Source organism: Triticum aestivum, chromosome 6B (assembly GCF_018294505.1).
Source record: "Triticum aestivum cultivar Chinese Spring chromosome 6B, IWGSC CS RefSeq v2.1, whole genome shotgun sequence".
In the NCBI taxonomy this organism is placed as follows: Eukaryota; Viridiplantae; Streptophyta; class Magnoliopsida; order Poales; family Poaceae; genus Triticum; species Triticum aestivum.
The window spans coordinates 696,363,788-696,377,612 of record NC_057810.1 but is presented as its reverse complement, the minus strand read 5'-3'; the positions used below and the strand labels follow the sequence as shown (position 1 = coordinate 696,377,612).

The following is a 13,825-nucleotide window of genomic DNA, read 5'->3' as shown; positions in this document are numbered from 1 at the left end:
TAAATTATCTAAATCAGCAAATTGTGTTAGATATGCCCTAGACTGGCGAAGTTCAGAATATAATTTACTCAGAGAGATTATTGCAAACTTGGTGTCGTCGAATCATCCCTTTAAGTCGCACATATTCATCCCTTTATTGATTTATGCAGAGATGATCAGTTGCACATAATCAGTAACTTACAGCACCGTGTCACGAGAGATAGTCCCCTGTTCTGTAAAAATAATAGCTAGCGCCCTGGAGATTGTGAACTTACAATGTCGTCGAGAGCTTGAGAAAGAGACATGTCTCCATATGTAGAGGTGATGTACTCGGACATAGCTGCATTGTGGTGGTCATGAAGGACAGATTGCCTGGTTACAAGTAAATAAAAGCTTAGAGCCATAAGTTACAACATAATTGTCAATCAACTGATGTGAAAGCATACATTGCTCCATAGTACGAGCTTCTGTCGTAGCCTAGTTCTCCTGTACAGTCTTTTAGCTTTCGTTGTTTGTTTTCCTTTTTGGTTTAGAATTTCACATTCTGGTTCCCGTTTCAGGATATACACTCTGGTTTATTATCTGCAAGATGTGAATACACCAAAACAGATATCACAACTTGTCACAAGGTGATGTCAATACTGACTGTAACTGGGAATTTCTTTGGCATCGTGACACAACGTAGCTAGCAGTATTTAATTGACATTATCACTAAATTTGAGTAAAACGAGGGAGGGTTAGTAAAGCTACTCCGACTGAGCCTCGCTGAAGAGCTCCCAAATGCTACCCTTCTTCTGTTGCTCATCAGCCAAGTCTGTCCCCTGCAATAGCAGCCGCACGAAAGTCAGATTGAATGAACAGCAGCGGCCAAATAGAGTATACAGATTTGACACTGAATTTTCTAGTCCACACCTGGTCGATGCTTGCTTCGAGGTCCAGCCTGAAAATTTCCCCAAATCGGGAGAGATAAACTTAGGGAATCAATTAACCCCACAGGTGCAACGGAAATCGAACCGAAACAGAGGTGAGAGGAGCTCGCGGCGCGGGCACCCACCTGACGGCACTTGTGGAGCTCCCACCGAGGCGGAGTGGACGAGGCGGCGGCGGGGCTGGAACTGGCACTAGCACCGGCAGCGCCGCAGCGGCGTCGAACCCTCCGGCGACCCGCCGGGCGGGACGGGACAGCGGCGCATGGGAGCCGGGGAGAACCGCCGGAGAAGAGGAGGAGGAAGGGGCGGTGTGAGTGACTGACTGGCAGCGGGCCGCGGCAGTTCGGGCCTCCCGGTCCTTTGGCGGGCCGAGCGTTTCTGTCTCCTCGCGGCCTGGAAGAAAATACGGCCCGGCAAGAGAGGTACATGGATCTCCGCCGAATCGATCCTCGGCTTATCCATCCTCCAGAGTTCGGATCGAATCGTACCCGCAGGAGAGGCTAGGGTTTGGTTGGATTGGAGATGGAGAATGGCCGCTCGCGAGGATCCGGCGAAGCCTCTGGATGGACCGGCGAAAAGAGAGCAAAGACCCAAAGCACACCTAGCACTCCCGGGGATCTCGGCAAGGTGGACACCGGGCATCGACATCGAGCTCGACTACATCCTCCCGCGCTCCACCCGCAAGGAAGACGCACGCACGCTCGGCATCCCAAAGGTGATGCAGCTCTCGCTGCCTGCCAGACGCGCCCAGCGGCGAGGGCGTGGCCGGCGCCGTCTCCGCTACAGAGTCCTGGTCCACCTGGGGCTCCACGAGGACTACTCCGGCGCCAACGACGACGACCCAAGGGCCAACCCGGACATCTACGAGCACACTTGGCACCACCGTGTGGTGGATGGCGACCGGGCGCCGCCAGACACCCAAGAGGAGCCTCGCGATGGGCACGGCCGTGGGCGCCGCGACGACGACGAAGATGACGCGCGACGAGGCCGCGACCACGGGCGTGACGACAGGGCCTCCCGGTGGCCGGGACGCAGCCGTTCGCGCGCTGCCCGTGACCACGACGGTGACCGTGGTGACGACCAGAGGCGGGGACGCGATGACCGCGATGGTCGGGATGGGCACAGGCGTCGGCAAGCTGGAGCCGCTGACTCTTCCACTAGCCCTGCCAGGAGCCCGCGGGGTGGCTCTTCGCGTTGCACGCACCCTCTCGACGCGGCGCGCTCGACTTCCCCCACGTCCGTCCTCCCAACTCCACCATCTCCGGTGATAATGCCTGATGAAGCTGCCGCGGTCGGAGGCACGGCTGCTAGCCCCGTCCTGCGCATCCTTCTGGTTCCAACCCCTGCCCCGACGCTGTCTGCCTCTTCCTCAATGCCAGCACGCCCACCAGGATACGAGCTCTCCACTCCGCTCAGCTCGCCTCGTCAGGCTACTAGCCAGACACGCCCCTCGCTGGCCACGCCTCTTCATGTCACAAGCCAGCCAGCTCGCCGCACCCCATCGCCGACTCGCCACGGCCACGACAGCTTCGACGCCCTCTTCAAACAGCCGGAGGTTGCGCTCCTGCCTGCACCACCTCCTATGTCACGCGCGCAGACCACTCGAAGGAAGACCATGGCAGGCGTCACAATCAACTCCAGCGTCGGCTTCTCCCTGCAGCGCACCATTGCGCGCGCTAAGGAGCGACAGGCTGCTGCTCCGGTCTCGGTGGAGGCTGAGAAGCTCGTCTGCCGAAGCCTTGGGATCGTGCAAGACGGCAAAGATATCACAAAGGATGCACCGGATGAACTGGGCCGCCGTTTCCAGCACGAGCTATCGCCAACAGTGATATCGGCGCTACATGCTTTGTTCAAACTTGATGACGAGGAGGCCATGGCTGTCGAAGGCGCCCTGATCAACCGTGGTGGTCAGGCTGCTCTGGACCACGAGGTGGTCAAGGCTACAGGAGTTGCCTGATTGTTCAGCAGGCACCAACCGAAGCGAGTTTTAGCTAGTTTCCAATGTTATCCTTCTTAGCTCAAGTTAATTGTTTCAGTGATCGGTGGCCAAGCTTCTCTTGCCTCCCTGATGGTTGTAACCGTGTGTCGGCCTGCTGTACCTCTGTAGCTGGTTGTATCCTCGTTGTACTGCTTCCTAGTTTGATGAAGAATGCATGTGTTTGGCTACTTGCCTCTGCTGTGCACTGGAGCCTTCCCCAAGTCAGTCCACACTCCATTGCAGCCATGTCTTCGCCTATTCTCGGTTCCCCTGTGATGCAACCTTGCTGGGCGCTGTTCCACAGTGCCATGAGAACCATCGTTTCCCCATGACAGAACAAAAAATCGACTTCCTCAGTTGGAATGTGCGAGGGCTGAATGATCCTCATAGACGCGCGACGGTGCACGAGACGATCTCCTCCTCGTCCTGTCACATAGTTTGCCTCCACGAGTCTAAGCTGGAGGATATTGACCAATTTGTTGCCACCTACCTTGGCGGAAATCGGCTACGGAGCTTCGCCCAACGGCCTGCGGTGGGCACTAGAGGCGGCATGCTAATGCTTTGGGATGATAGTGTCGTCCGTATTTCGGACGTCCACACCTCCAAATTTTGCTTGTCGGTAACTGTCAACGTGCTTCACTCCGAGACGTCGTTCAAGTTAACTACTGTTTATGGACCCACGGCTTCCAACAGAAAGGATGATTTCTTCGAGGACTTGATCGCCCAAAAACCAACTACTGGAACCAAATGGATTGCCATGGGCGATTTCAACCAAATCTCAAGAGCCAGAGACAAAAACAATAGAAATGTCAACCGCAGCCGTATTAACCGCTTTCGTGATGCTCTCGACTCATGCAAACTCAAAGAAATTCACCTACAGAACAGACGTTTCACTTGGAGTAATGAGCGGCAAAACCCCACTTTATGCAAGCTTGACTCGGTCTTCTGTAATGCTGATTGGGACATGCATTTTGGATCGCACGTGCTCCACGCCATCTCTTCCTCACTCTCAGATCATTGTCCTCTCCTCCTCGCTGATGATAAAGGACCAAAGCGACCAAGATGCTTCAAGTTTGAGAATTTCTGGGCATGTCTTCCAGGCTTCCGAGACATCGTGCTCAAAGCTTGGGCGGATCCATGCGAGCATACTGAGCCTTGCCAACGGCTTTTCTTCAATCTAAAGCACACAGGATGGCTCCTGGCTAAATGGAGCAAGGGTCTTTTCTCAAAGGTGAAGCTTCAACTGCATGCGGCCCTCTACATCATCCTCCATCTCGACATTGCCCAGGAAACACGCCCACTCTCCATGGCGGAAAGGGACCTTCGAGGTTGTCTCAAGCGTCGAGTCATTTCCCTCGCCTCGGTTGAAAGGGCAAGAAAGAAGCAATGCGCTCGCATAGCAAATATCAGAGAGGGCGATGCCAATACCAAATTCTTCCATCTCAGAATAAATGGACGCCGAAGGAAGAACCACATTCACCGGCTAAACAGAAATGGTGGATGGGTCACTGATCACAAGGGCAAAGAGGAAATCATCCATGAGCACTTTGCAGGGACATTAGGTGGAGGCCAACACAGCCAAAGGGACCTAAACTGGGAGAACCTCAACCTGAGGACGGTTGATCTGACCGGTATTGATGCCCCCATCACTGAGGATGAGGTCATGGCTGCCATTAACCTCATGCCGGGCGATAAGGCCCCGGGGCCGGATGGCTTCACGGGCGTTTTTTTCAAGAAGTGTTGGCCCATTGTCAAGGACGATGTCATGCGAGTTATTCATCAATTCAGCAACCTACAAACGTCCAACCTACACTGGCTGAACTCGGCAAATATTGTCTTGCTCCCGAAGAAGGATGGGGCGGAAGAGATTGGGGACTTCCGCCCCATCAGCCTCATTCATGCTATCGCCAAGATCATTGCCAAGGTGTTGTCTGTTCGTCTTGCCCCATTCATGAACAACTTGGTCTCCAATGCGCAAAGTGCTTTCATAAAAAAAGCATCCATGACAACTTCATGTACGTCAGAAACCTTGCACGACGACTGCACCGAAACAAGACCCCATCCTTGCTTTTCAAGTTGGACATTCGGAAGGCCTTCGACTCGGTGCGATGGGAATATATCTTGGACCTACTTCGTCGCTTGGGCTTTCCGTACCGCTTTTGGGATTGGATTGATGCCCTTTTCTGCACCTCATCGTCACGCATTCTTCTCAACGGTATTGTCGGGCCCCCGATCCTCCATGGTTGTGGACTTAGGCAGGGAGACCCTCTCTCTCCCTTGCTTTTCGTCATCGCAATCGACACGCTGCAGCAGATCCTCGATGTCACGACGAACCACAACCTCCTACACAAGCTTCGAGGGAGGGGATCGCTTGTTCGGACCTCCCTCTATGCTGATGACGCGGCGATTTTCATCTCGCCGACGCGGGAGGACGTCCATAACCTTGCTGCCATCCTCAGATATTTCGGCGAGGTCACCGGGCTGTCAACCAACTTTCAAAAGAGCTCTGTAGTTGCTATTCGGTGTGGTCACATGAACCTGGATGACATTCTGGCCAGCCTTCCTGCTATGCGGACATCCTTTCCAATGAAGTACCTGGGCCTTCCCCTTTCGATCTGGCAGCTCAAAAGGGTTGACTTTCAACTCCTTGAGGATAAGGTTGCGGCGAGGTTGCCCCCCTGGCAGGGGCGGAACATTACCACGATTGGGCGGGCGGCCTTGGTGAAATCGGTCCTCACCTCACAAGTCGTCTACCACATCACCCCGCTCACAGTCCCCCCTGGTGTGCTGAAAAGCATCAACAAGATTGAGCGGGCATTTTTGTGGTCAGCTAGCGACACAACTACAGGAGCAAAATGCAAGGTCAATTGGGAGACAGTCTGCCGCCCTACACAGCTCGGTGGGCTTGGCATACTCCACTTGGGGAAATTTGCGAGAGCTCTCAGGCTGAGATGGCCTTGGATGGCATGGAAGGACCCGTCTAAGTTGTGGGTTGGCCTGGGCAACCCATGCTCCGAGGTGGATATGAACCTTTTCTACGCATCCACAGTCATCACCTTGGGCAATGGAGGGAAGACACCTTTCTGGGAAGCGCCATGGTTAGGAGGGAAAAGGCCAAAGGATATTGCCCCACTCATTTTTGCGGCCTGCAAGCGAAAAAAAATGGTGCGTGAGGGAGGCCATGCGCGACAAGGCTTGGGTGCACAAGATTAACCCTTCTACCGACCTCACGGTGGGGCACATTGTCCAGTTTGTTGATCTCTGGGTGCGGCTTCTAGGCATACAATTACAAATGGACGTTGACGACGACATCACTTGGAAATTTGAGGCAAATGGAGAATACTCAGCAGGCTCTGCTTATAGGGCACAATTCTTGGGCTCCACCTCCACAGTCATGAACAAGACCATCTGGAAGGTTTGGGCGCCTCCCAAGGTCAAGTTCTTCTCGTGGTTGGCCATCCAAAACAGGATATGGACTGCGGATAGGCTGCAGAAGAGGGGTTGGGAGAATTGTGGCCTATGCGCCCTTTGCAGGAGGGCCAACGAGATATCCGGTCACCTCTTCTTTAAATGCCGGTTTACCCGGCGTATTTGGAGAATGGTCAAAGCATGGCTTGGACTTGGGGCGCTGGAGATGAATAGTTGGGGGACGGAACGCAACATCAAGTGTTGGTGGACAATCATGTCCAAACCAAATACAACAAACAGGAAGGCCATGGCCTCACTCACCATGCTTGTATGTTGGGTCATCTGGAATGAGAGAAACGCTAGAGTCTTCCAGAAGAAATCGACGCCGCCACACTACATCCTAAAACTCATCCAGGAGGAGGTCAGGACGTGGGTCACCGCGGGGGCTAGACATCTGAGCATCATCATGCCGCGAGAGTAATTCGTTTGCACCTTTTGTTGATGGGCTATGTTGTAAAGCCGGTTCTCATATACTCAAAACTCTCCTTCTTAATTAATGAATGAGGCAAATCTTTTGCCTCTGTTTCAAAAAAAAAAGAAGATTCTATTTCTTCCTTAGTATAAGCTGCTTTCTCATTCTGTTTCTGTCCTTACTGCTGTGTGCTGTAAACTGTTGCATTATAACGCACAATTTGGCGTGGCCAGGCATTGCCCTTACTGTTTCTGAAATCTTTGCACCGGTGTCCCTATTTTGCTTGCAAACCATGTAAATAGATAACAGCCCTTGCAGAGTGCCACATATATAACACATCGTTCTAAAATATAAACCTTCGCGCAGTTTAGAAATGGATTTAATTGTTGCTAAGGTGGGCTATGTAAGGCTTGTATTACACGCCTGAGACTGGGACTGTACAACTTCTGTGAGGATGGTATAGCTGCGCTTGTAGAATTCTCTTTACTTAATCACCAGTCGTGGCGTAGATTGGTCATTGGTGTCTTGCTTACGTGTCTCTAGTCCATGCAAAGAATTTTTTCTCCATGTGCCCACTTGAACTGATCAAATGGCTGAGTTAGTACAGTAGGAAATCTAGAAAAGAACAATACTTCCTCCGTTCCTAAATATTTGTCTTTCTAGAAATTTCAAATGACTACTACATACGGATGTATGTAGACATATTTTAGAGTGTAGATTCACTCATTTTGCTCCGTATGTAGTCACTTGTTGAAATGCCTAGAAAGACAAGTATTTAGGAACGGAGGGAGTATATGTTAGTCATAGGTTAGCATTGGTTGCAGAACTACTGTTCATGGCACATATATGTAGCTAGCAATAATAAATGTGCTACTGATAATTTTTTCATTGTGCAGGGTGAGTTTGAAGACTGGGAATACTACCACAAAACATGTAGTACCCTCGAGGGTGATCAAGAATTTGTCCAGTTCTGGGAAGAATTGTCAAGTAAAACCGAGGTGTGCACAACGTGATCGATTGTAGCTCGTTATATCTCACCATGTTCTGATTTGCTTTTTTGTCGCGTATGTGCAGTTGATTGAATTGTATTTGACACGCAGGTCCCGTAAGGTAAGCATTCCCCAAAAGTCTCTTGTGGTTAATAGGTTAATTGTATGTCTTTGATGCGGTAGTCTCGCGCGCCACATCCTAAAGCGTGTTTCAATGTTTAGGAGCTAGGCCATTGGAAGCTGATGTTTTATCATGGACTGAAAATCGCAGAAGGCTATCCCCATGTTTACAAGCATTTAATTTGCTCAGGCTTAACTGTAATGCCCTTCCATCACTTGTCAATTAAATTGGCACTGCAAATTACGACGGTGTTTGATAGTCTTCTATTTTTCATTCAGGAATTCGCGCATCGCATGTGGCTTGGTTACAGTAGGGATAAATACTATATTAGTTTCCTTTTTGACATGTGGCAGCTGGTTGCCGAGCAAAAGGTTTGATTCTTACCTCAGTATGCTAAGCTTTTGTTAAAAAAATAGTTTGCCAAAAACCACCACAATTGCTCAAAATAGGTGTTTTTGGCAAACTTTTATGAAAACGGTGGTTTTTGGCATTGCACGACGCAGTTGTGGTGGGTTTTGGCAATTTACTCGGTTGCCGAGCAAAAGGTTTGATTCTTACCTCAGTATGCTAAACTTTTTTTTAAAAGTGAATACGCTAAACAAGGGAGGGGAGTTGTGTTTCCTCTCCTCTGTCTATTCTAGCTTTATATGCTTAATGACAGAGACATTGGGTTTTTCCAACACCGCTTAGATGGATTTCAAGGATGCGTTGAGGCAGGTCTTCGACAGAGGCAATACCGTGTTCATTTTTCCATGCAGAGCTGAGTTTGAACCAAACCTACCTCTGATCGAAGAGCGTGTAGGTTGCCTTTCTTCGCATATTTTGTTACTGCATCTCTCTTGCTTTTTGGTTTTGATCTCGGCCCCAAAAAAATTCTAATGTGCGTCTAATTCTTTTGTATATTGGTTGTCCAGTATAAGCCCCACTTGGATCGCATTGTTGAGAAGGTAACCCTTCATTTTCCTGAGGTCAAAGTCTAATTGGGATGTTTCTTCACACTGAAGCAATTTGCGTTTGCTTGTAGGCTCAGGAAGGCCATGATGTTAATAAGTTGATCAAGGACACCGTTAAAAAGATTGTGAGTGGCTTCTTTTTCTTGCCAAGATGTTTGATGTGCCTCAATCCTTTCTGGCTTTTAATTTAATGCACACCCGTCGGAATTCATTCTGCTTATGTGGAGGCTAAATTGACAATACTTTCAGGTTACAAAACCCAAGACGTATTATGAGTACGCGAAGAAGAAGCTGGGTATTGCTGAAGAGATCGGTTTGATTCCCCCCTCAACCGCCAACCGATTTGATACCCTGAAACAAAAATGCTCGACATCGTCCCTCAAGCGGTTCGTTCACTTTTGTGAATATGACAGACCCAGTTTTTGCCCTGTTAATTTTCGGCAAACTGACGATGGACAGAGGCGGTGTTTGTGCTGGAGTTCAGTAAGTAGAACTAGTGCTGCTAGGTTGAGAGGTCTCTCGTGAAGCTGAAAATGCAGGAGCTTTCACCTCATCCTGTTGAAACCAAGAAATTACAGGTCCGGTCCAATTAAGTTGCAGCTTCCAGGTCGCGTGACCGGAACAACAGAGGAGTCGTGGTCACGCACGGCCATTGGGTCATTCCTTCCGACGACCGATGCACAAGGTCTGGAGGAACCGAGGAAGAACAGGGCCGGCCACGACTACCGGCTTATAAAATATCAACGCAAAGAAATTACACTATGATATTGATTAGCCTACGTACGGCCAATGGTTAAATCCGGCCGGTCTGCTGATGACCTCATCGAGCATGCGGGTAGTAGTAGCTAGTCTAACTTTTTTTTTTTTGAGATGGAAGTAGCTAGTCTAACTTGGCACCACGTACAAAAGCCAAACGTTTGGTGTGAGTTTGCTTGCATACACGGCAGCGATGCAAACAACTTTAATTATTTCCACCAATTATCGGCGCCTAGATTTGTTAACCGCCGTGCCATTGGATCTCCTCCGCAACTCAAAATGCATGAACATCCCTTTTGTTGAAATTGGATGCAACAAGCTATGCGTGGAAGGCGTGCGATTGCATGGAAGTCATTGAGGTCAAGCAAAATGGAGGAAATTCGCTTGGACCGGCAACAACAATTTATAAAGAATGCTCTTTCTTAGCTCGTAATTTTATTTATATAGTGTTTTCTCATTGTCCTTGGGAAACTAATATGGTGGCATGTTTGCTGGCTAGGAATTCGGAGGTCTCTTGAACTATTGTCTGGAAATCGGAGCCTTCAGATTTTCTGCTAGATGTATTGACAAACGATGTATCATCGTTATCACGTGAAATATAAACCACCATGATGTCATTTCCCTAAAAAATGAATCAAATCATGCTTGGTGCAAGGTGTCCATCACCTAGAAAGACAATATTATCCAGCAGACAAAAAAGTTACTCCCAACATAAACTAATATAAAATATTTTACATCACTTTTTCTCAAAAAAAAACTTCCAATCTATTCATCTTCAATCATGACAGTACAATAAACACTAGAAATAATAACTATTACATCCAGATCCATAGACCACGTAGCGACGACTACAAGAACTGAAGTGAGCCGAAGGCGTGCAACCATAATTGCCCCTCCATCGCCGGAGGCGGGCAAAACTTGTTGTAGTAGTCAGTCGAGAAGTTGTCGTGTTAAGGCCCCATAGGACCAGCGCAGCAGAACAACAGCCACTTCCGATGAAGAGTGTCGTAGGTCGGAAGGATCCAACCTCAAAACACATGAATGTAGATGAACTACGACCAGATGCGAGCAAATCCAGCAAGGACAGATCCGCCGGAGACACACCTTCGCATGCCCACCAATGATACTAGACACACCATCGGGATGGGGGATAGGCGAGGAGAATCTTATTCCATCTTCAGGGAGACGGCACAGTCTCATCTTCCCGAGCAGGACACAAACCTTAACAAAACGCGAAGAAACAACTGAAAACATAGCCCTCCGGTCGGCAAGGGCCGAGATCCACTATGTCGCCGGTGAACCTATGGATTTTTCTTGGGGAAGAGGCAGGGAACCTATGGATTTTACTTTGTAAAACGTTTTACATCACTAACTACTATAAGATGTTTTTAGATCAAAAGTGTTGTTCCAAGCCCGAGCTCATGTGAGCTTGGCTGAACAGTAAAATCAAAGAAAATTGAAAAAAAATATCGATTTATTTTTATTTTTTTGTGTGAAACATGGACAAAAGGTTTGTTGTCTCGCAAAATTACATCATGAAATGACATCCGTGAAAAATGTGGCAAAAAAAATTGATGGTCTAGGTAGATGCATGATGATGGTACAGTGGTTTCAGTTTTTCCCCTTTTTTCTGAAGTAGTAGTAAAAGTGTGTTCTGGTAGGCACTCGAATCAGCCATCATCATGTATGTGATTGCAAAATCCGGTTGGTAATGCTCGCATTATAATGCTGCAGAAAGTGCAGAAGCAGCAAATGAAACCACGGGAATCATGCTCATCAGCATCGTCAGCAGGGCAGTCACCAAATGTTCATCCCCGTGAGAAGACAAGACATCACAAGCATGCAGACTTTTAGTTGGTGTTCATTTGGGAACAAACCAGTAAGAGTGTTGTGGAAACGCCCAAGATTGATGGTAACTTTAAACCGAAGCAGCACGCAGTAATATATACAAAAACTTGCAGATATTTTTGTTTCCTTTTCTTTTCTTTCTTCTCAACAAACTCTGCTTACTAATCAGTACTCCCTCCGTCCGAAAATACTTGTCATCAAAATGAATAAAAGGGATGTATGTAGAACTAATATACATCTAAATACATTCCCTTTTATTCATTTTAATGACAAATATTTTCGGACGGAGGGAGTACTAGGTACTAATCATCTCTTGTTCTTCAGCTAGAACTGAACAAGACTGTATCTGGAACTACAAGGACTACTACAGAGGTTGGTTCACAACAAACACGATGAACAAACAGGTTCAGGCCCACTCGGGTGAAAGCTTCTGCAATTCCAGCTCCACCACAGACCCATCTCTCGCCCTGAAGGATCACGGAAGCAACTAGCGCTAGTTCTACTGGCTTAACTCCAACTCCGGCACCGCCGCTACTTCTGTCCATCGCCGATTTGCCGGAGAAATCGAGTCGTCGAACATCTTCTATCTACACTAGGACGGAGCGCGTCCAGCATGTTGGTAGATCGATTTCTTCAGCCTGCCACCGCATTTCCACCGCAGCTCGCGAACCACGGATGCCCTGCGGAAATCACCACCCGATGCAGAAACGTCAGCCAAGAAGTCCAACGACGGCGAGCGTTTTTGTTTCAGTGGATCTGTCAGGGACAGGGTTGCTGCTTACTGAGGACTTGTTCGGCGGAGAGCCTGCGGGAGACGTCCTTGCAGAGCATGCGGCGCATCAGGTCCTTGGCCTCGGGCGAGACGCCGGCGAAGGCGCGCGGCGGGAAGCGGAGGTTGCCGCGGAGCACGGCCTCGAAGATCTCCGGGGCGGTGGCGCCGTAGAAGGGCACGGTGCCGGAGAGCATCACGTAGAGCACCACCCCGGCGCTCCACACGTCCACCTTCTTGCCGTACTCCCTGCCGGCCACCACCTCGGGCGCCACGTAGTACGGCGTGCCGACGAGCCCGGTCATCCGGCGCCCGTCCCCGAACCACCCCGCGGAGCCGAAGTCGGCGAGCTTGAGCGCGCCGGTGGCGGCGTCGAAGAGCAGATTGTCGGGCTTGACGTCGCGGTGCGCGACCCCGCGGCGGTGGCACGCGGCGAGCGCGGAGGCGAGCTGCGCGGCCTCGCGCTCGGGGAGGCGGCCGCCGCGGGCTGAGAGGAGGGAGAGGAGGTCCCCGCCGGCGCAGAGGTCGACGACGAGGTGGACGGCGTCCGCGTCGTCGAAGGCGGCGTGGAGCGCGACCACGTGCGGGCTGCAGGGCGGTGAGGAGGCGAGGAGGTGCAGCTTGGGCTCCTGCTCCACGAGGGCCAGGTCGAGAGCGTCCCGCAGCGGCGCCTTGGGCGTGGTCTTCACGGCCAGCGCCTCCCCCGTGGCGTTGGAGTGGCAGCGGCGCACCGTGCCGAAGCGGCCGCGCCCGATCTCGTCGCCGATGGCGTACTGCCGCCTCAGCGCCTCCTCTCCGCCGTGAACCATGGTCCGCTCTGGCCTCTGTTCTTGGGGTTCCGCTTTGCTGTGCTGGGGTGCTGGTCTCCGTCCTACGGACGGCGAGGGTGCTTATAAAGGCGCAAGCGAATAATCTGGGCGCTGCCTCTTTTGGCTGCTTCTGGGCCCTTTGGTGCAACAAAAATCAAAATCGTGCTGCTAATTTTGGGTTGGCGTCATTAGTTTGTAGTTAATCAGTGGGTTAATTAGGAAATAAATTAGTAAATCTGAGCAGACGGCGAGGGTGCTTATAAAGGATGACGTTACAAAGATACGCCTTTCATCATGTTTTTCTACAATTGGACGTATTTCATGCTACGAGTGAATGAATGATTGCATTCTTCGATGATTTCGTCAGCCTTTTAAAATGTTTTACTACATTAGAGTGCACGTACAAAATCCTACTCCCTCTGCTTTATTTACTCCACATATTAGATGTGGCTGAAGTCAAACTTTGTAAAGTTTAATCAAATTTATAAAAAAATAATATAAACATTTACCATAACAAATATACTCCCTCCATTCTTAAATATAAGTCTTTTTTAGAGATTCCAATAAAAGACTATATACGGAGCAAAATGAGTGAGTCTGCACTCTAAACTACGTCTACATACATTCGTATGTAGTTCATAGTGAAATTTCTAAAAGACTTATAGTATTTAGGAACGGAGGGAGTATATGATATGAAAGTACATTAAACAATGAATATAATGGTATTGATTTGTTATTGTATACGTTAGTATTTTTGTTTATAAACTTTGTCGAAATTTACAAAGCTTGATTTTGACCAAAGCTAATACGCAGA

General features: G+C 49.6%; 1 protein-coding gene across 1 annotated transcript; it reads right to left on the bottom strand.

Moving 5' to 3' along the window:
- Positions 1 to 11,686: 11,686 nt before the first annotated feature.
- Positions 11,687 to 13,053, bottom strand: LOC123134936 (phosphoenolpyruvate carboxylase kinase 2). Its single transcript, XM_044554082.1, has 2 exons — positions 12,216 to 13,053; positions 11,687 to 12,113 (listed from the first exon to the last, which is right to left on the bottom strand). Exons 1-2 carry the CDS (start codon positions 13,009 to 13,011, stop codon positions 12,067 to 12,069), a joined length of 843 nt encoding a protein of 280 aa, XP_044410017.1. The 5' UTR covers positions 13,012 to 13,053; the 3' UTR covers positions 11,687 to 12,066.
- Positions 13,054 to 13,825: the final 772 nt, after the last annotated feature.